Source organism: Acipenser ruthenus, chromosome 5 (assembly GCF_902713425.1).
Source record: "Acipenser ruthenus chromosome 5, fAciRut3.2 maternal haplotype, whole genome shotgun sequence".
Classification (NCBI taxonomy): Eukaryota; Metazoa; Chordata; class Actinopteri; order Acipenseriformes; family Acipenseridae; genus Acipenser; species Acipenser ruthenus.
Window position 1 is genome coordinate 11762387 of NC_081193.1, and position 23715 is coordinate 11786101.

General features: G+C 37.8%; 1 protein-coding gene across 1 annotated transcript in view; it reads right to left on the minus strand.

The window, feature by feature from the left end:
- Positions 1-4242: 4242 nt before the first annotated feature.
- The window catches only part of smc6 (structural maintenance of chromosomes 6), a 64324-nt gene continuing 44851 nt past the window's right edge, over positions 4243-23715 (minus strand). The window contains exons 22-28 of the mRNA XM_034005060.3: positions 21834-21971; positions 20979-21124; positions 15730-15855; positions 13820-13925; positions 6730-6882; positions 6186-6283; positions 4243-5463 (exon numbers count right to left, since the gene is read on the minus strand). Of these exons, the coding sequence (XP_033860951.1) occupies positions 5358-5463; positions 6186-6283; positions 6730-6882; positions 13820-13925; positions 15730-15855; positions 20979-21124; positions 21834-21971 (873 nt within the window). The 3' untranslated portion in view covers positions 4243-5357. The remainder of the gene's footprint in view (positions 5464-6185; positions 6284-6729; positions 6883-13819; positions 13926-15729; positions 15856-20978; positions 21125-21833; positions 21972-23715) is intronic.

The following is a 23715-nucleotide window of genomic DNA, read 5'->3' on the forward strand; positions in this document are numbered from 1 at the left end:
CATTCAAATAAGCACAAGAATGGGAAAACACATTAAAGTAACAGCAATCGTAATACAGTAGTGTGTAATACAGTTGTTCATTACCCGTGCCCAAATACCAATATACATTTTAAATCACCCGTGCCACATAACCAAACCATACAAAATAAACCAAATACACCCAGGGGCAAAGGTTACCCCATCACATATGCCCCCCCTTGTGCACAGCACACATGGCCTCAAAGGCCACCTCCTTCCTTAAAATCCCCAAACTCTTGGGCATCTTCCTGAGCCAGGAACAGAGGTATCAAGGGGCCCACAAGCGGCAATGCTGTCAGTGGACGTGCTGACCTTGGTGAGGCTGGCCCCTCCAACTGGGGCAATCCTGTCAGCGGAATTGCTGCCAGTGGCAACCCTGGCAACGGCAATGCTGACAGCGTACAAAGCTTGCTCCTCCAGCACAGGCAATTCTGGCAGCGGAAATGCTGCTAGGGGCAACGCTGGCACTGGCAATGCTGACAGCGCCATGGCTGGCTCCTTCAGCAAAGGCAGTCATGGCAGCAGAAATGCTGCCCATGGCAACGCTGGCAGCGGCAATGCTGACAGCGGTAAGGCTGGCTCCTCCCGCACAGACGGTTCTGGCAGCGGAAATACTGCCATTGGCAATGTTGGCATTGGCAGTGCTGTAAGCGGAAATGCTGCCAGCTTACTGGTTGACACTTCCAGCAGGGGCAATCCGGCAGCAGAAATGCTGCCAGTAGCAAAGCTGGCAGTGGCAATGCTGACAGCGCCAAGGCTGGCTCCTCCAGCAAAGGCAGTTCTGGCAGTGGGAATGCTGCAAGTGGCATTGGCATTGGCAGCGGTAATGCTCAGCGCAGGACACTCCGGTAGTGGCGGTGGCACTGCGTACTCCAGTAGTGATGGTGCCGCTGGCAGTGATCCTGCTGCCCTCAGTGTGGGGCACTCTGGTAGTGAATCTACTGCGGGTGGAAGTGGTCTCCTCACCTCTAACCATTCTCTTGGGCTCCAGCCCCATAATTTCCGGCAGCGTAACTGCTGGACACAACAAAGCCCCAGGTGATGACAAGCAGGCACTGGTGCGGCTCTCCCTCGGTCGCTGGGGACTGGGGCGGCTCTCCCTCGATCTCCCACTAGTGGTGGAAGGGAACAGCTCCTCCCCTTTTTTTTTAATACATTTAGTCGGCGCCAATGATTTTTACCCCGGTTTTCTCCCCAATTTGGAATGCCCAATTATTATTTTTATCCCGGTTCACCGCTACAACTCCCACACTGACTCAGGAAATGGCAGCAGACACACGTATTCTCTGAAACGTGTCCTACCAAGCTGTCTTTTTTCGAGCTGCAGGTCTACAGCGAATCCATCAGATCCATAGTGCTGGAGGACAATACAGATCTGAGTGGCTCCTACAGCAGACCCGCAGGTGCCCTATTGGCCACAGGAGTCGCTGGTGCACAGTGAACCGAGGATTATCCTGCTGACCTGAACTCTCCCCACCTGGACGGTGCTCGGCCAATTGTGCGCCGGCTCCTGGGAACGCCCGGTCACGGTTGACAATGACATAGCCTTTATTTAAACCTGCGATCTCCAGGCTATAGGGCGCATCCTGCACGCCACGAGGAGTGCCTTTACTGGATGCGCCACTTGGGAGCCCCCTCCTTCCCTTCTTTGGCACAGGTGGCTGAACAGGCCCGTGTACAAGGCCGCACACGGTGGAGTGTCCGAGCTCCGCACATGCAAAGCACCACTCCTCCCCTTTTAGGTACGCTCCATGTACTCTCCCCTCTGCCATTCTTTACTTCCAAAAAAACACAACAAAAAAAACCTGTGTACCTGCAGTACTTCTCCTGGCCTGTCTGTGTAAGCACTGTTTCCCACTTCTGAACACCATATGTGGCAAGATGGCTTGCAGGTAATGTCAGACCAGGAAATACACAGGCAACAAGTACTGCGAGTCAATGTGCTGGTGCGTGGATTTATTGTTCAAATTAAATATTTAAACAAAACAAACATTGATACCAAAGTAAATGGCATGTTGGCCAAAACAAAACAAACCAGAACACGCAGAATTTGCTTTACTTTCATTATTTATTTTTCCCATCTCTCCTCTGAACACCCAACCTCGAGTGAGCGATCCGTGCATCTTAATATACAGCTGTGCTGGGACTCGATTGCTAATCAATCATTTAAGTGAGTCCAAGCACAGTCTGCACGTGAACTAATTTGTGCCATTTGTTTACTTGCCATTTTGTAGCGATGAGGTGCACTCGTGGAAATCAGAATACAAAACTAGGCAATGATAAATTGAAACATTGAATAAACCAATCAAGACTCTCGCAATGACAAGTCAGTTTTGAAAAGATTGAATAAACTATTTTAATTTAACTGATGAAGAAGAGGTAGCAGGTTACAAAACAGTACTGTCTCAGTTGTGAACGAATCGCTATCGGTGCCAAAAAGGTGTTTTTTTTTCCTTTAGACGGAGCATTTACAATCGGAAAAATCAGTTTCACAAGCGTGTTCTCTTAGCTGTTCCTATACACAGAGACTACTCTAGTATTTAAAATAGTTTGTAAAAGACACATTATTGGATTTTACAGTAGCTACCACCACTATTGGATGCTGTAATTCTGCAATATGTTTTACAAATGTTCTATTGGGTCAGTGCAACCTTCCAAGGCCATTTCTTTTTTTGCAAATATATATATATATTACAGTAGTCTCTGCATATAGGAACACCTCCTAAGAGAACACTTTGGCAAACGGAACAACCTTGTGGTAAAACGGAATTTTCCCATTATAAATGCTCCGCCTAAAGGAACAGGAACTTCGCTTAAAAGAATAACTTTTTGCAGATAGCGATTCATTGCTAACCGATTCAAAACTGATACAGTGCCGTTTTGTAACCTGATAACTCAAACTCAGATTTGTTTTATTCAGTCTTTTCAAAACGGACTTGCATTTAACGTGTGTAGAGGTGCTGTGTTAATTTGATATGTTAATGCATGTGTGTCATGACATAAGGAATAAATACATTTGTTTTTTATTGATTCATATCGGGATTCGCCTTGGCATATTGTGTCCAGTGGTCAACTCTGTCTTGGAGGACACTTCGCTTGCTTCCCGAGGGGTGTTCTCTTAGCCAGAGACTACTGTACAACATTTTCATCCCGCCTTTCCAAAAAATAAAAAATATCACCATTTGTTATTCTTCTTTAAGTTTTTGAAACAACCTAGTATTATTCTAAAATATAAAAGCAACCTAGCCTATAGCCTATCTACAACATCAAAAAGCAATTCAGCAAGAGGGTTGTGGGTTCAATCCCAGGTGGGGGACACTGCTGCTGTACCCTTGAGCAAGGTACTTTACCTAGATTGCTCCAGTAAAAACCCAACTGTATAAATGGGGAATTGTATGTAAAAAAAAAAAAAAAAAAATGAAATTGTATGTAAAAATGATGTGATATCTTGTAACAATTGTAAGTCGCCCTGGATAAGGGCGTCTGCTAAGAAATAAATAATAATAATAATAATAATAATGTTTCTAAATACGTAAATATCCAGGCAAGATCCTTCAGTAATTAAAATAGGAAATACATGTTTTCTTCCCTTCTGTTGTTTTCTTGCTCATAGGGAAAAAAACTGTTACAAAAAAAAAAAAAAAGTGGGTGTAGACAATGTAGGGTTACGTTTTAGTGATGTCCTTGTCACTTAACACAGAATATTGACCATATAATTTGAACCACAAAGTCAACCAACATATTACAGTGCAAAGGCAAAAAAAACTCAATACAGAACATATCCTTATGTGCTCTGCAGAAACTCGGAAAAATTGTAGCCTACATTTCTTGAAATAAATAAAGTAAAATAATTGAGTGATTTCAGTCATTTTGGTATAATGGTAATAGGGGTATGGTTGTATAGTGTATAGCTGATTAAAAGGCTCCAATGTCCAGTACTTTATTACTTAAACACCACCACTGCTTGGAAATGTATGGCTGAGTGCTCTGTGACAAAGTGCTACTGAAGGTATTATCATGAACTTTACTGCAGTCTATTAAAAAAAAATCAACAATTGTAAAATGCATTAAAGAAAAATGAACACACATGGCAATCTGTTTCAATAATAAATAATAATAAAAACAAACTTTAAATGACAAGCAAAAATATTAAAAAGGAGTACAACTGCAAATAGAAAAAAAACAATGATGAGAAATATATCAAAAAATAGAAAAAGGCAAATGTTTACAAAATGTTAAATGCATTTATGGGGGGGTGGGGGGTGAATTTATGCTAACGAATACCTACAATATACAACATGTTATCACAACTGGATGAGTGAATCTCAATACAAGTGTGCCATACAGCTAATCCTGTCTCTGGTCTTGATTGATCTGTTACCAATTTTAATGAACATTTTACTACAATCTAGAAAATGGTAGAAATGTGAACAAACCAAGAAATATAATCATCAAGTGGATTTATATGAAGAACTTCTGTTTGTCCAAAGTTACCTACATTATTGTATTATTTACCATAAAACCCATCTTGCATGCCAGGCCCATGGAAATGAAGAGATTTTGTGGCAGCTACAAGAGTGAGGTCCCCTGAGTGAATATGGGTTATACCCTCATCCTACCGGCTGCCTGAGCAACAGTGGAAGCAGGGAATCACTAAACTTCCATGCAACAGCATGCAAGAAATATGACAAATTATTTTATAAAAAACTAAACAAAACAAAAAAAACACATCAAATCAAAGCAGTGTTGTGGACACGCAACTTCAGAACTGTCCTTAACCATTAGTCTCCACATACTCTCTCCTCTAGTGTAACAAAGATTACATCACTCACAAGTTTTACATGTTTTAACACTTATCTACTGCTCCTAATACTAATTCTTATCAGTAGAAAAATATTCCATATTTAGCCCTTAACATCATTTTCAACCACTGTATGCAAGTTTGTGCTCTTAACCTCTCAAAATACTGTATTAAATAATAATTTAAAGATTATTTTTGCACTGACATCAGGATGACGTACACATTTATTGTCAGTTACATAAAATCACCTTTCAATAAAAAAATGTTTTAATGCAATGCACTTACAAAAGTATACAATTACAGTACTGTACAATGATCTTCTATACTGTATAACTTATTTGAATATTTATTATATTTCAACTTTATTATAGGTTGTCAAATGTTTTCTATTTTTTATTCATTGGTCAAGGGATTACCAGGCAAGGGTAAAAAACATGACTTGAGATATACAAGGCTTACCAAGTTGTCCAAGTGGGTGAACAAGTTCTCTCTCTTAATTGGGCAATTATAATTACCATAAACCAAAATGTGGTATAAATTAGGATTTCTGACTAGCTTCCTCGTCCTCTTCACTTTGTTGCTTATTCCCCCTTTCAGGGTCCATAAGCTGGTGGATTTTAATAAGGTTGCTTTTAGGCAATGTCCTACAAAGAAAAGAAAAAGGTATCCATTAAACTGTTTTTGACTGATATATAAAACTGAAGTTGCTCTGCATATTGCCCGCTGTCAGCAGCAAAACATGTACTGATGCATTACTGATTATTGTGTCAGGCTGCAAATTCTAGCTAAACTGAAAGCAATTTAAGTAAGCCAGGTTTTTCTTATCAATGCTGGCCACAGAATGTGTGAAAATAAGTTGGTCTGCTTTGGTGATGATCTTTGTTGTCAGGCATTCCAAATTTCCTTAGTGGGGACGCATGTCCACTTTAATCCTGGACTCGCTGAGACTTTGTTATCATTGCCGAAGATGTTGCTCTACATTTGGCATGACTTTACTGCTTTATTATACAAGCTCAGCCTTAGTTGCTAAGCAGCAACAGGGAAAGCACACAGACTAGTCATGTGATCACTAGCTTGATACTGCTGAAGAACTCACCAGAGAATTTATCATGCAACTTTTGGTTGCTGTTTTGATGTTTTCATTTTCAGAGAATTTTTTTTTTGTTTGTTTTTTTGTTTTGTTTTTTTAACAGTGAGTAGCAACAAGAGACACAAATGTCACTGCAAGTCAAGTGTAGTGATTAAGGCACTAGCCGAAAAAACATTTGTCTAATTGATTTAGTGTCTTGATGAAGCATCTTGCCAAAAGTTTTTCCACTTGACTTGATTTCTACCTTAAATGCACCAAAAACAAGATAAACACTACCTGGTACTCTGTGGCGTGATAAACATAAACTGGCGGAGATGCTGTGATTCAGCCAATTTCAACATCAAGTCCATTGAAATTCTTCGGTTCTTCATGTCCTACAGAGAATAATATTTGCATCACAAACTACCCACTAACAAGTATTGTGACAGTATTAAGGAACAAGGTGTCTCAATACTTGTTGAAAGGTAGTGCATATTAAATAAGAGGAAAGGAAAGAAAACAGTCCGCATACAGAGAATTAATACAAACAAACAGTCTGCATACAGAGAATTAAGAGAAATAAAACAAACAGCAGCTCAACAAACAGGAACTGAAGAGGGGTAAACAAGTATTACCTACAACACCTAACACCTTGAAAGACATTTTTGGACAATTCCTGTACAAGTACATTTTTGAAAGAAAACACCTTGTCATAAACTTCCTCAAGGGTACAATTCAGCTCTAAGCCCCCGTGATAAATGTTCCAGTTATCAGTTGCATAAAGTTTACAAATTAAACAATTAAAAATAGAGAGCTTAACTGAAAGCAGAACACAGTATACCATATAGACATCAAACTCATCCAGGCATCTGAAGGGAGACTCTGTGATTTCCCACAGGGAGAGGATGAAGCAGACAGTTGAGAAAGAACGCTCTCCCCCGGAGAGGGAGCGCATGTCACTCATGCCACCGTTCTCTCGACCTGGAGGCTGCACCTGCGTCACAGGATTAGATACAGTTTTATACTGTTTGCAAAACAAAACTTAACAGTAATCTGCTACCAATACATGCTTTTACACAGCACCGTGTAACATTTTTTTTTGTTTGTTTTGTTCCTGGGTAGTAAGTGTTATTTCCTAATCGCTTATGCCTCAAAAGTATAGAAAATGGCTATTATTCCCCACAAACTTTGCTTTTGTGACCAGGACAGTGACATTTTGAAATTTACCTATTTTCCAGAACATTCCAGATAGATTCAGTGCTGAGTAAACTTGGAGTAACTTCCAGAACTTTCTAGAACTTTCCAGTAATATAAATAGTAGTATAAATACAGGGGCCTTAAGCCCACCAGTTCAGTTTAGTTCCAGCTGCCTAAGTTGATACATATCTGCATTTTTCTGAGATGGCATCAAGAGGCTGCAAGCATCCGGCAGACGCATTTTGCTATGTCTGCGGCCAATTTATCAAGACAAGAGCGAAAAAGTACTCCGTGGAAGCATCTGCTAAGATGTGTGAGGCCTACAAGGCATATTTCAGCATGACTGTCGGGGATCAAGACAAACCCTGGGCACCTCATTTCACCTGCGAGCACTGCAAAAAAACTCTGGAAGGTAAGATGGACGTTGCTCGGAATTTTATGTTATAAAATTTGTTAATTTTTAAAATTGTAAAAGTTTTTAATTTTAAAATGTTTTACAATTTTCAATGTTATTGAAAAAATATATCATATATGAAAAATGTTGCGAGAATCTCTTACACATTAGTCATGGGTGAAATAAATGTATTTTTGTAGGATGGTACAGAGGGGAAAAGAGAGCCATGAAGTTGACTATCCCAAGAATTTGGCGGGAACCCACTGACCACTCAAGCAACTGCTACTTCTGCATGGTGGACCCTTCCAAACGTCGGACTGGCAAGAATGCACCTGCTATCACGTATCCGGACCTTCCTTCATCCATCGCCCCGGTGCCACACTGCCATGAGCTCCCCGTACCCACTCCTCCGGAGAGAGAGAAGCCGTCTTTAGAAGAGAGCAGCAAGTCAGAGAGCAAGGAAGACGTTGTAGATCCAGATGACAATTTCAGAGGTGGAGCTGAGGAGAGAAACCCATACTACCCCAACCAAAAAGACCTCAACGACTTGATTAGAGATCTTGGTCTCACCAAGTCCAATGCAGAGCTTTTGACGTCTAGGCTCAAGCAGTGGAACTTGTTGGATGAAAGTGTGCAAGTCGCAAATCAGAGGAAGCGTCACCAACCTTTTTCCAGCTTCTTCACCCGTCAAGATGGGCTCTGCTTCTGCCACAATGTGACCAGTCTGTTCGAGGCAATCGGAATCGCCTGTAACCAGAATGAGTGGCGCCTCTTCATTGACAGCTCATCCAGGAGCCTCAAAGCCGTGCTGCTCCATAATGGTAACAAGTACCCGTCTCTTCCCCTGGCTCACTCGGTGCACCTCAAAGAGGATTACAACAGCATCAAGACCTTGCTGGACGCCTTGAAGTATGATGAGTACGGCTGGGAGGTCATAGGAGACTTCAAAATGGTGGCATTCCTGATGGGTCTCCAAGGCGGTTTTACCAAGTTTCCCTGCTATCTTTGCCTTTGGGACAGCAGGGACACCAAGGCGCACTACCACAGGCGGGACTGGCCACAGCGGACCGAGTTCTCTGTGGGGAGGAACAACGTCAAGTGGGAGCCACTGGTGGACCCCCGGAAGGTGCTGATGCCAACACTGCACATCAAATTGGGCCTTATGAAACAATTTGTCAGAGCTCTAGATAAGGAGTCGGCAGCCTTCAAGTACCTTCAAGACTTCTTCCCTAAGCTGTCTGAGGCAAAGGTCAAAGCCAGTGTCTTCGTCGGACCACAGATAAAGAAGATGATCCTGGAGTGCAATGAATTCCCCAAGAAGCTCACTAGTAAGGAGAAAGCGGCTTGGAACAGCTTTGTCGCAGTGGTTCGGGGCTTCCTGGGCAATCACAAGGCCGAAAACTATGTGGAGCTGGTTGAGACTCTGGTGAAGAACTACGGCACAATGGGCTGTAGGATGTCCCTCAAAGTCCATATCCTTGATGCTCATCTTGATAAATTCAAGGAGAACATGGGAGCGTACTCGGAGGAGCAAGGCGAGCGCTTCCACCAGGATATACTGGACTTTGAACGCCGCTACCAAGGACAGTATAACGAGAACATGATGGGAGACTACATTTTCGTGAAAGTGATTTACAGTATAATCGTAAATCTCGAAAAACTACTCACTTCTAAATCTTTTGTAGTCATTTTTGTATTACTTTAGTATAAATACATGTTAATTTGGATTCATATGTTGTTTTTTTCGCCCGTTTTCTCATTGGAAATAGGTACATTTCAAAATATCACTGTCTTGGTCACAAAAGCAAAGTTTGTGGGGAATAATAGCCATTTTTTATACTTTTGAGGCATAAGCAATTAAGAAATAACACTTACTACCCAGGAACAATAATTGTGTTCCATAGTGACCTGTGCCGTGAAACTGATTTGGCTTTGGAATCCTGGAGTTTAGGGCTAATTTAAGGCTAAGACTATTTTCTGATCCTGCGAGTTTGGCCACTGACATTTTGGTTAAATATAACAGGGGTAGCCAACCTTGCCACTTTTAGTCCAGGGGTTTTTTTTTTTAACCCTGTTCTCAATTGTTAAATTAAACTAGGTCCCTGACTGGGGGCACATTATTAATAGAATCTATTAAACCTAGACTGGAACAGCTCCTCCAGGACCTTGCAGTTGCAGCTGTAATAGCTTTCAAATCTCATTTGGCTTTTTACTCATCATGGCCCATATTCATAAAAGATGGCGGTAATTTCCAGCCACTACAAATATTACAGGCAGTATTTAAACATGATTTATAAAACTACGGGATGGTTATTTTACTGTCTGGTAATGGTTTTAGATGTGATTTTCCGTCACAGACAGTTACCAAGATATTTTACGTAACCAATCGTCAGAGGTATACAAATGAGTTGTGTCCCCTACTTAAGACGTCAATGGCATATACACTGCCTGTTTACACCATAACGTTATGGCTATGGAACATGCCTGGAGACAGACAGGTTGTCTGAAATATCGAGATGTCAGTTTTAAAAATAATAATAATTGCACACGCAGGTGCTGGACGTGAGTGAGAGGTTAGGGTAGGTGCAGTATACGCTTTTTGATAAAAACAAAAAAATAATTTTTATACAGCTTATATGCACATACCTTCCTGAAAAAGAACTGTAACCACCAGAAATGTAATGTGTTGTCACAGCTCTTTTTACTTTTGGTTGTGAAATAAAGGATCCTCTCAGGTTAGCACACGTTTCCTTTGCAGCGCACAAGAAAGTATAGAAGGCACAATATCCAAAAATTAAAACAAATATTTTTTGACATGTATTCACAAACAAAAATCAGATGTTCGTATTCACCACAAATTACAAAAATACCTTGCACTTATTTATCGTCTCACCAGAATTTGCGCGACAGTTTCAAAAAATGGCAAATGTGAGATTATATATATATATATATATATATATATATATATATATATATATATATATATATATATATATATCTATACATACATAGATAAAAACACAGTATCAACACAGCAGGTCTTGAGCCTCTATTTAAAAGTTTTAGACAACAAACCAGATTATGTATGTGCGCATAGCGAGCTCTATGGAAAGCCATTTGGGACAAAAATGCGTTGTGCTGCTTTAGAGCAAGCCAGAATCTCATGGGCCAGAAAAAAGGCAAGCATTCTGAAATGCCTCACTTAAACAGTACCCTACTTCCTGAAAATGTTGTGTAGTGGGATCTTTTTCTATTTTAACGTGTTACATATTGTATGTTCTTGCTGTAAAATAAAGGCACACACACAGGGGGCCACGGCCATGCCCCCTGCCGCTATGCTGTCTCTGCCTGCGTTGAGAGCAATATAATGACTTTCATTACTTTTTGAAAAACGACCGAATATCTGAACGAATATCCGAACATGAAAATCCTGTGTTCATCCAGCACTAATTAAAATAGAAGTAATTGTTAAATGGCAGAAAAATTGCCTATTCATTTATTTGTTACTGTATTCCTTCAGTTTTCAAATACCTGCACAATTCATTCAAATACAATACATACAATAACATCTCAAATCTGTTTTTCATACAGTACATCTTCCCATACAACAAACTTCTTTTATTAAAATAAATACAGCTAGATTGAAAAATCCTGCCCGTCACACAATACTACTCGGTTTCATAGCGAAATTGGAAATAGAAAACACTACATATTTCAGTTTTTCATTAAGTATATGTAGGGCCCTACCAATTTCACAGCTGTGAAATTCGTTCTGTACCGTAAAATCTGGTCTGTTTGGTGTACTTTTACCCTGCACTAAAATCCAATGCAGCTATATGTACCGTTACAGGTTCCTGATGCGATTGTTAGCTTGTTTCAATTTAAAAAAGAAAGCTCATCATGAGCTGGACAGGATTTATTGATTGACACTTGACAACAGCCAATAACTGGGCTCTACTCACTGACTGGTAGACACGGGGCGGGCATCCGGGGCGGGTTTAGTATGAACTGCGGATCTAAACCACAGTTGCAAAGTCCACTTATAATAAGCGGGATTGGGCTTGTTTTTTTGAGAGTCGCAGTTGGAATTTGAGAATCGCGGGCTGGAATTTGCATAAACACCCGTATTCTAACATGGATTGTGCTTGTTTTGGGCTTGTTTTGAAAGTGACGCTTTTTTTTCTTGTGAGACTTAACAACACTGATCTAAACTGGTAGTACCATCAGGCGAGTCAAATTAGACATACATTTTAAAATGAGTGCCCAAAATAAATCAAAAAGAGCTTCAATCAATACTGCAGCGGATCATGTAAAATTATTTGGAAGCCAAATATATGCCAAGTAGTAGTATGAGCAGAAAAATATATTAAAAGCACCGCAGGACAAAAAAAATAAATAAATAAATGTGTCAGAAATTTCAAAGACTACACGTTTATATTTTTAGCCTCTGGTTATATTGTCCAGCTACAGACCCGTCCCTAGCTCGGCATTGTCTATCAATTCTAACAAACTCTGTGGATGCAGAGAGAGCTGTATCTAAATATGGACAGGTATTTACACCAACAATCACAGAGCGATCCTCTGGATTTCAGTTTCATTTTCTTTTAGCGTTTCTACTTTGTTAGTCACATGTTTTTGTTAACTTCAGGGCTTTAAATGTTTATAGTTTGCAGTTTTTAACTACACATTCATACTTTGTTACACCACTGTGAAATTTAAAATTTAAATAGCTGAAACCGTGAAATGTAAGATTTTTTTAAATATTATGACCGTGAAATTTACGAAAATATACCGTGAATTTGGTAGGGCCCTAAGTATATGGAAAACTACATAGCGGTATGTAATTCAATATGTTAACGTAACACTATTCAGCATGTTTCATTCGACTTTATTATATAGGATGATGCAAAACATTTGGGCATAGCTGTAAATAGTAAACACACACACGTGCTGGGAGTCGCAATAAAATATAATTTACTTTAAACTTACTTGAGCCGCCTCTATCGATAGATAGAATGCTATGAAAAACATGTAAAGCTAAGTAGTCTACTAACTTTCTGCGCACTGCAGTGACGAATATACTGTAGGAACGAAAAATAAAACTCGTCAACATCAGAATCCTAATCATGCACTAAGTTAATATGCATTAATATGGGGACAGCCTTGTTTCTAGAAGTTTGACTCTTCATGCTAGTTATCCAAAACGGTGAATAATTGTGCTCCTGTTAAATCGATACCTGCTATGAATCACATCATCAGAGTAATAGAGAGTAAGTCGCAGCTCAAATCTGCAGGGTTCTACTCCTCTGGGAGGATCATGTTCCAAGATATCTCCCTCCTCTTGATGTAGCCCACACAAGCACACTGAAGCCTGGCATTTTCTTAGAGCAAGTAGGCTACAAACGTGATTTATGTTTTCCAACCAGTAAGTAGTCTATTCTGTTCAGACGAGTTAACAATTCAATTTATTTGATAATTCAATATTTAAATTATGTCATTATTGGATAATTAAGCATAGACATTTTTATTATTATTATTACTGATTTAAACACATGTTTCTAAACGCTGAAATGATGCTAGGAAATGATACTGTTAAGAAGCATCTCATTCTCCGCCTGGTTTGAGGCATGTCTTAATTCTGATGCCGGTAAGGGTCCATTAACGGCACAATACAGATTTATGAAACAGACGAATAATATGCTAATGAGAAAATTGGTCTCTAAGGACACGTTATTTTAATGTCGAGATGAGATGTTTTTTAAATGGCGTTTATGCATACCCCGGTGAAATACTGTCCTGTTAAACACTGTTACTGGCACGATAAGGGTGATAGAAAAATTTATGAATATGGGCCCATGAGTACATTTTTACTCAAAACAGAAATAAACAACTCTGACTTTCAATGAAGAGTCTAGTGCATGTTCTTACGTGGCTTCATATTCTTTTTAGAATTGTAATTGGGTCCAAAAAAAAAAAGAGAATCTTTCAGCATTTGTCTTCTTACCCAATACCCACTGCTACTAGTTATAAATGCAATTATAATGACTAAAATATGTATTATGCAAAATACTCTTCTTATTCAATAAGGACAACAAAATGAATGATCTTAAATCAGGGTTGGACAACTGCAGTCCTTCGGGTCCATTCCACTCCAGATCTAATAGGTATAATGAAATAACTAACTCATGCTAGACCTTGGTTCAAATAAAGAAATTAGGACTTAATCTGAAAGAACACCTCAATTGCTCTTTTAAACGTTTCTCTCTTTGCTTGTGTATAAATGCAGGAAGCTTTGCTCTATGTTGTAAAAGGTGTGAAACATAAATATACAAAAACTTACTGAGATTGCAAGGGCCTCATTATTGTGGTCGAATGACATAGATCCGCAACATTTAAGCGTATCAAGAAAATCAATGAAGTAGAATTTGCATCTGAGGGAAAGTGACCTGTAAATAGAGAAGCAGAACAGAATGTGTACACGTGGTGTTTACAGAAGAGAACCAGATTTCAATGTTTTTCACTCTGTGGTGTTTGTTGGGTATTATCAGTTTGATATAGTCCCATCAGTGCAATTTGTGTCACTCACATTTCTCATCTTGTTGAAAGTGAAAATCTAATGAACAGCGATGACTGGACCTGATTGGCTTAACAATGGCAAAAGCAAATAGCCAGAACAATTTTTTGGTCAAAGTTCTTGAAGCAACCATCATGTCAATATTCCCCACAGTGGACCTGCATTCAAATTCCATTCATAGAATCTACAAACAAAGCTACATATAGTAATATCAACAGCTCCACTACCCTTTGCTAGCTAATACCACTCACCATGCATAAAAGCACAATCAGCTTTAAACTCTGTAGGAGATAAAAATTATTGCACACTACATTTGCCTATTAAGAGGGCAATCTCCTGTTAGGGGTAACTTGGTTAGGCAGCTGGTTAAAATTCTGAAATGGTACCCTTTGTGAAATAGAACGCAGCAGTGAGATGAAACAGTACACTTTTTGTGAAATAGAATGCAGCAGTTTCTCACATAAACGTTTAACAACACTCGGAGGAGCTGTTAGTAACTATTTGAAGAAAATTACTTTGTTGATGCATCACAAATCCAGCAAAGTGACATTACAATGACTTTCTGTAAATAAGGAAGTTACAATTCAAATCGGAATGATATTTGTCTTAGGCATCTTAACATATATGTTACATTTGCTTTTTGCACCATTGTGTGTAATAATAAATAAACGACAAAGCACAACAAACCAACTTTAAAGCAGCAAAGAGTTATAGCTTTATATATCATGTTTCCCCCTAAACCCCAAGTCATTTTTATTGTTCTATATTTAAATATTGTTAGCACCACCCACTGAATTTATTCTTGCACCTTTTTCAATATACTGCAGGACATTAATTTCTTCAGATTACCGAATGTCAAACTGACATTTGCAATATTCCTGATAAACCACAGTATGCAGCAAAGAAGGTGGCTAAAAGAAATTGCAAACAACACTGTCAGAGAGCTGCTCTCCATTATCAGCCCACTAGTTCAGAAAAGATGAAAGGAGAGGCAATACAAGCAAGATGAAAAGAGATCTGTAGCAAAGACAAAAGACTGTGGTTGTAAGAGGTCACTAAGAACAGTAAAATAAAGCTACATTTCATTAGGGTGATAAATCAGCTGCCAAAAAATGACCTTCACATATCCGTCTCTTAATCAATAATTAAAACAATGGAATTGGCTATCAAACTCTGGCAGCCACTGCCATTTGAAAACATACCAAGCAAATAATTTGCTTAAGCTATTATGTGTTCTTCCAAATTCTTTCCACTCATTTCATACTGCCACAAATGTTTCCTCTTTGGCATACTTTCTAAATTGCATGTTCTCCTTTCCTTAACAACGTACTGTTGTAATATATTTTCAATTCAATTTGATTGACAAGTACATTTTGTTAAATATAGTTTATTACTTTGTACTTTCTCCCCAAAAAATGTTTTTAATTATAATGTCTTAGTTATTTCTCAGTCTCAATATAAAAGAGATGTGAATCAAACATTACTTCTCACTGATTTTGGAACCTCTTTTTACTTATGTAAAACTGGTGTAGCTATCAGTCTAGCAGTGTAGCTAAGCATTTGCCTGCAAATACATGGATTACATGTGTACTCACTGTAAAATAACGATGTGTGACTGTTCACAGAATACCCTAATCCTTTCCAAATCACACATTGTGGGTGCGAGGATCACCTACCGTCGCATTTGTTTGTATCTTGCCTGTCTCTCGTTCATGATGTTATCAAGTCGATCTATGAACCTCTTTAAGTCCTTCACCTGGCTTGAATTGTCCTTGTAGTTATTTAATGCTTCGAAATATTCCCTGTGCAACAGAAAAGAAAGAAAAAACATGCATAGGCCGATAAATAAAAAAACAATTTTACATGGTTAATAAATTAATAAAGCCCAAGACAAAGAGGTTGGTATTAGCATTTTTTGTGTGTGTAGAATGACACAGTGCTGGTCAAAATGTCCAATCATTTGCACCTTGGTTATGTTGTTTGTAGAACAGAATCTTGTACAGTACTGTAAAAACTGGAATATACAGGAACTTTAGTGGAATATGTTTTTGCCCTGTTGCGGTTCTATACATTTGTTTCCAGTGGGATGTATTTTAAGGTTGCACTCTATAAGCCCCAGGTACAGCATTTAAATGAAATACTCATTCAGTTACATACAATCACCATCTATAAGAAAGTACTACCTGTATTCAGATAGAGCTCTTTTAAAACCAGCGTTTATCTGTTGGTGAGCTGGGCTGGGCAGAGTCAAAGGTCCTGTACTTTGTGGTTACTTGATGTTTCTGAAGCACATGGTATTCTTTTTAATAATGAGTGTTATTAAATGTTTTTTACAACATTTGCAAGGCACAAGTGTTGCGCTATGTCTGAACAAATGAAAACTGTTTTTTTTTTGTTTTTTTTTAATTGTATTAAATCAAAGTAATAGCTGTGTATGAGAAGATCTCTGTTGCAAACAGTGTCATCTACTGTTACTGACAGGAACTGTCTAGTGACCTTTGTTTGGTTGTAGCTCTGTGACACACACATTCCATGTAATGTAATGGGTCTTTATTACATTATCGCAATTATCTGGCAGTCTGACAGTAAAGTGACCCTTTTTACTTTTGTTTGTTTGGAGCCTGCATGTAGTTAAACAAAACACATTAAAAAAAAACTTTGGTCTATTACAGATATACTTCTAAAAAAATCTTTTGTTTCTATTTTAATAATGTCACATATTTGTTTGACTGAACTGCACTTGATTCAATAAGCAATGTCTCAATTGGCCAGCTACTGATCTTAATATGAAAATGAAGATTGCCTTCTGATGTCAATCTAGAAAAACATCTAATGTACAAGTGTTAGTTTTGATCAGACCTATAGAGCAGTAGTACACAAAAGAGGTGACTGACAAACACATTGGCTACACTGTAAATAAGCAATAAATAGATCTTTGTTTAAATAAAATAAATAATAATTGTATAAGTAATGGTATGCCAGCCTGCCATTAATTATAAAATGAATCTATCTACCCTATTCTCTGTGCCACACACACAGCAATATGTTTTTGTAGCCCTGTTAAATTAACTGATATGCATTCTTGAGAGTCTTAAGTATTTTGTCACTATAGCCACAATACTATGCTTATTATGTACCTTAACCTGATTTAAAGAAACATTACCTTTACTTCAAAAGTCCAGGGTATTGGAAATGTTCTACAAACTGAGTTTGGGGAAGATTTGTTCTAATACAGTACTGAAACCACAATGTCCCTTCCAGGCACCAAGTAAAAAGCATGTAATATTAGTAAAACCCACCAAGGTCAAAATGTATTCTCTTATGCCAATCTAATGCATCATACTATCAACTGCTTTCACACAAACATACAATTTGCTAACATTATGAATTACTACCACTGATAAGTAACTGTCTGGTGAACCCCTGATCAACTCTTACCCCATACAAATGTATTCCCCAGTGCTGCAGGTTTGCCTACAGACTTTTGTATTTTGCACTCACATTTTGCATGCTTTATTAAGGGACTGAAGAGGAACAGCAGACTTGGGTGGCTGTGGATCACTGCCAAGTTCTATTTTTAAATCAGAGCTTCTGGGAATATGGCGGAATCAAAAGAAATGCTGAAGATATTTTTGACATTCAAAGTTTAGCCTGCAGTCTGACTTTCACAATGGAGTAAATGTTTACATAATAAATCAAACTCTTCACCAACTCCTTTGACAGCAGCATTAAAGCACAGGTTTTTCTTTTTTTTTTTCTTCAACAGAACCATTCAAGCAGTGGAAACCTAAATAGAATTTATTCAGAAATCATGACATCATGTTAGATTACAGGGCATACACAGCCATGTAATTACATTGTACTTAACTGGGTAATTACCAAGTCCCGTGAACAACATTTCATTACTTGAAGTAATTACAGGATAACACCATGGTACAACCACTATTCAGCCTGGCTATTTTACAAACAAGGATGAAAATGTTGAATTTGTTTATAATGTATAAAATAAAAACACTAAAATAAATAAGTAAATAAGTAAGTAAATAAATAAATAAATAAATAAATAAATAAATAAATAAATTAGTTCTGCAAATTATTTCTTACAAAAATAAAAATAAACAAAATAATAAAAAGCATCACGTAATGTGCTTGAAAATCAGGGTTATTCCACCAAATATTGATTTCTGAACTCCTAAGTTAAAACATTAGTATTGTGTTGTTTAAAAATTAATATGAACTTATTTTCTTTGCATTATTCGAGGTCTGACAACACTGCATCTTTTTTGTTATTTTGACCAGTTGTCATTTTCTGCAAATAAATGCTCTAAAAGACAATATTTTTATTTGGAATTTGGGAGAAATGTTGTCAGTAGTTTATAGAATAAAACAAAAATGTTCATTTTACCCAAACACATACCTATAAATAGTAAAACCAGAGAAACTGATAATTTTGCAGTGGTCTCTTAATTTTTTCCAGAGCTGTATATATTATATTTTATATTTAGTGCATTTGTATAGTGCCTTTTATACAAAAGTACCACAAACACTGTACGGTGCATAGCAGAAAAATAACCAAATAACAAACCACAATACATTGTATAGCATGTCACACATTCAACTGCCACAGTCAGACCGTTTAAATAAAAGTATACACATAATACAAAAGCAGCAATTTTAAAGCTACATTAAAACCCGCTAAGATAAGAAAGCCTTTTTTATAAAAGTGTATTTTTAGTCTTAACTTGAAAACTATAACTGTCCCAGCTTCCCTGAAAAACGAAGGCAGAGCATTCCACAATTTATGCGCTGTACAGAAAAAGCCCTACCTCCTGTTTTGCTTTTGTTGACCCTAGGAATAACCAGCAGCCCCGCATCCTGTGATCCCAGAGTGCGGTTTGAAAGATACAGAGTCAGTAACTCCTGCAAATAACTAGGTGCTAATCCATTCAGTGCCTTGTAGGTTAACAGCAAAATCTTAAAATCAATTCTATACTACACAGGAAGCCAATGTAAATAGGCCAAAACAGGGGTAATATGTTCACTTTTTCTGGTTTTATTCTAGCAGCGGTATTCTGAACAAGCTGCAAGTGGGATACTACAAGTTTTGGGACACCAGAAAAAAGTGCATTAGAATCTAGAAAAAAAAATACATGTTTGTATGTACCAGTTTACACATTTTTACAAAATAGTGTTCAATGGAACTGTGTCTGTGTTTACAACACAGCTCCTGGATGCAGGCACAGTCAGCTGGCAGACATGTATGCTCCTCAATAGTGTACAATGCAGCTGTCATACCGGAAGTAGTGATATAGTTTCTTTTTACGTAGTATTAGAAACAATGATTTTGGTTTTAGTTTTGTGTGTACATATACCCGTTTACACCTGTACACGGTGACATGTACATACCCGTTTCTTTTGAAATGTGTATTTTATTTTATTTTGGCACCGTTTGTAGTCGTGCTGTATTGTATTTTTTATTTGAAATCCCAGAAAACTAGCAACACTTAGCTACCACTATTTAATATTAATGCGTGGAATAAATTAGCGATAATACGTTGTGATATTTCTAGCTGCTAGTCACACGACTTAGTCTACAGGAACACTGAGAGCTCTGATGGGCTGAATAGCTTATTACCCTCATAAAATGTCTTATGATCTTGTAGCTATATATATATATATATATATATATATATATATATATATATATATATAAATGACAAGCATTGAATTGACAACAGAACTGTCAGAAGGCACAAGTGTCATTGTCCATCCAACAACAGTCCAAAGCACCTTTGACCAATGTTCCATAGTCCAATTCCATGTTCTTGTGCATATTCTAGCCTTTTAGTCTTGTTCCCCTTTCTTAACAGAGCTATTCATACTGCAACACATCCTTTAAGTCCAGTTGTGCTGTCAATTCAACGCTTGTCTTCTTTCTGTCCCTTAAAGATATTATCCAAGTATTGCTCATCCTTGTTAGACAGCTTTTTGGGTCTTCCAGTCCTGGGTTTGTTAATTACAGATGACGTTTCTCTGTACTTGATTATGCTTCAGATACCACACCTTGAAAATCGAGTGATGCGAGCTATTTCACTCAATGTTTTTCCTTCTTTATGCAAGTCAAGGTTGTTATAATAGTAGAAAACACCAGTGGAGGCTTTGAGTAAATTATTGATTCTCATAATGCATTAGAGTAGAAAAATGACAAAGACTTTCACAGCAGTGTATGTCCCCCCCCCCCCCAAGCATGTGGATAAATGGAGTTTCACTGTAAATATACATACAGTCGCAGACTAAAGTATTTGGGCAGATAAAAAAAAAAGGAGAGAAAAAACACAAATAAAGTGATTTATATAATTTCTAATTGTTCTGTTGAAAGATATAAATGAGAGATTCAGCTTTATAATAAAACAAATTAGTATATTACATGCATAAAATGAAAAATAACATGCAAAACCTAACTTCATACAAAAGTATTTGGGCAATCAACATTTTCATATGAAACCCATTCATTGCTAATTATTGACAATTATCATGATTGAAAACCAACATCTGATGATAATTATAGAATAAATAAATACATAAACATCAAGTGCTGAAAAACGAATTGGAAATTTGTGATTCAAAAAAGCAACAAAAACGGTTAAAACTAGAGTACAGTAACAATCTCAAAATGGCAATGACACAACTAAACGAAAAAGGAGAAACTACCAGAAAAGTGGCAGAAAGACTCTGTTTACCAAAAAGCACTGTGTGGGCTACTATTGACAAACACAGGACAACAGGAACTACTGCAAGTAGCTCCAGGTGTGGAAGACTGTGACGGGGTACACCCCACCACTGTTCATATTTTGTTTATAACTGGTGAAGTAGAAAGGGGTATTGCTCCTTTTCTAAATAATTCATTAAAAAACAAGACAGTTACCCAATAATTTCATTCTGGTTTCCATGTCGATTCTTCTCTGTGTTTAAACGCTGCCTCAAGCGATTAATCTCGGTGTCAATACTCTTCGCACTCCGTTCAACTTGCAAGCGCTCAGGGCAGATCTGGATGGCTTGTTTAATACTATCCTGTTAAACATCACAGGAAACAGAAAATTATATTCTCTATATAGTCCCATACCATTAATGAGTAAGTAGTGGGATTCCTGAAAAATCTAGCATTACATGTCCCCACATGTTGCTACAAATGTTTAAATAACATACTGACAGCTTTTTACACTTATAACTTTAAAGTATGCTTCAAAGCTGTCTTCAAAATGTCTGTTCTAGTGCACTGGGGTTTGAGATCTGTCCTCTAAATCACTGCAGGAAGTGCGATACATTTAAAAAAACAAACAAACAAAAAAAAAAACATAACAAGGCTCTGGTTTTTCTGTTCCATACCACATCATGGATCATTATTGCTGTGTTACCTGTTTGACAATGTGGGCAATAATCCCTACACGATCAGTGCACATTTTGAAAAATGAAAAATTATAGGTATGCTATTTCAACAGTTGTAGCAACACTTGGGGATGTGCAATGCTATATTTTTCAGAACCCTGCTACTTACTCTTTAGTACTGTGGACAAGAGGACTAAAGTAAAGGTACAGAACCACAACCTCTAGGTCTCTTTTTGTGTGTGATCAGATTTTAGTATGGTCCACAAAGTAAATTACAAAGTAAATAGACCTAATATCAGCCACTATTCAGATCAAGTGGTTAAATCATCACAATGTCTTTATTTAATATAATTTGATTAAATATTTAAAACTTAAAAACTGTCCCAGAAGTTACCTGCAATTCTTCTTCTTTATCAGCAAGCTTGCTTTGTAACTCCTGAATGTAGTTTTGATGCTCATTTTGCTTCTTTTCCAAATTTTTTAATTGGCGCTCAAGTTTATTAGCATCTGCTTCAGCTTTCATCTGTTCTTCCTGAAACAAAAGGATGACACATTATCCTCTTACAGTTATTGTTGACATATAGGATCAACCAACATGCAAATATTTAAAAAAAAACATTTACAGCACACATTGCAGTAAAAACAACTTTTTAAAAATACAGTAATCCGTTGCATATCCGACTGCGTTGGGACCAGAGTAAGGGCGGATATGTAAAAAGTCGGATGAATTTATCCTGTTTTAAATACCATTATACACAGAGCTTTAACAATTACTATATTCACACAATTATTGTTTTGAGATTCAGCTTTTATTAGGAAGCTTCTCTAAATCCCTTGTTTAGATACAGGGTATTAATGCTTGTGACAGACTAGCCGTCTGTCGTGTGGGTGCGTGCATTCGCTGCTGAGAGAGGAAATCAAGACGGAGGTTGAAGTTGATACGCCCCGCAGGCAAACAGGATTTACTTAAATATCAACACACTGAACAGCTCACGTGACACTACCAACAATGGCAGTGCACCGAGCACATACAACAGTGTATGGAAACTTTGATAGGATCTACAATATCTGAACTAAATCTTCTACATTCAATAATAAACTAACGTTGCTGAAGAGGTTGATCACGACGGATAAATGGTTACGGCGGATATGTGATGGGTGGAAATGAGTCGGATTTCTGTATATGTATATATTTATTTAAATGGCACATCTGGTGAATTTCAGTTTGAATACATTTAGAATACTAGGATACTACAAGATATATCTATAAAACCAGGAACTTTGGTTACCTCTCTTTCCAGTTACCACCTGAAGAAGAAACCTTTGTGTGTATTTTATATACATATTTGGCTTATATTGCATTTGAGACTGTGTTAGTAACGGCTCTTCCAATGAATGGACATTTGGAAACATCGCTCCATCTTTCTACAAATGAGCATATTTGAGGCACGGGATGCTCTATCATGTCAGAAAGTGCTAAATGAACCAGTTGAGTCAGAAATTGTGAATGCTTTGCAAGAGTCAAGGTGCCATACTTTGATTTTAGATGAAAGCACAGACATAGTAACAACAGAGATAACTATGGTTTCATGCAGTGCTACGGGCAAAGCCCTTAAAACTACAGTTAGGCGTCTTCCTATGTAGTTATATTAAGCCGCTGTATGTGCGGCACTCTTGCTGCTGTTTATGAGAGGAACTTGCAAGGGATTTCCTATGGCTTTTAGGGTGTATCCTCATCTGAAAAGCGTATTGTGATTGGGTGCCTCTGTCAGCTGCTTGCTTTGCCATCATGCGAGGATATATCAGTGACAGAAGAAAATATCTTTAGGGCAGTGAATACAGTATTACAATCTTTTGGAATACCATGAAAAAACTGCGTTGCATTTGGAGCAGATAATGCATCTGTGATGCTAGGTGTACATAAGCTTGTGAACATCAGGTGGGTGCTTAAAAAGAACTGTTTATATGTTTGAATACTGCTCCATAAATTTTAAGTATTGTAGATGTAGGCTACAATTTATCAAACCATATTGATTAACTACTTAGAACATCAGCAGCTCAAATACTATTTCTGATTTCATTTTCTTTGGATATGATTGTAGATGGCTCAGTCTAAGCAAGTGTATTGACAGACTGCTGCAACAGTGGCCTGCACTAGTAGAATTCTGCAAAGTAAACAAAGGTATATATGATCAATTCATCAATGGCAAAAAGAGGCAAGTCTCAGCCTCTCAGAGCATCTTAACCCTACCAGACTGCCTACTGTAGCCTAAATT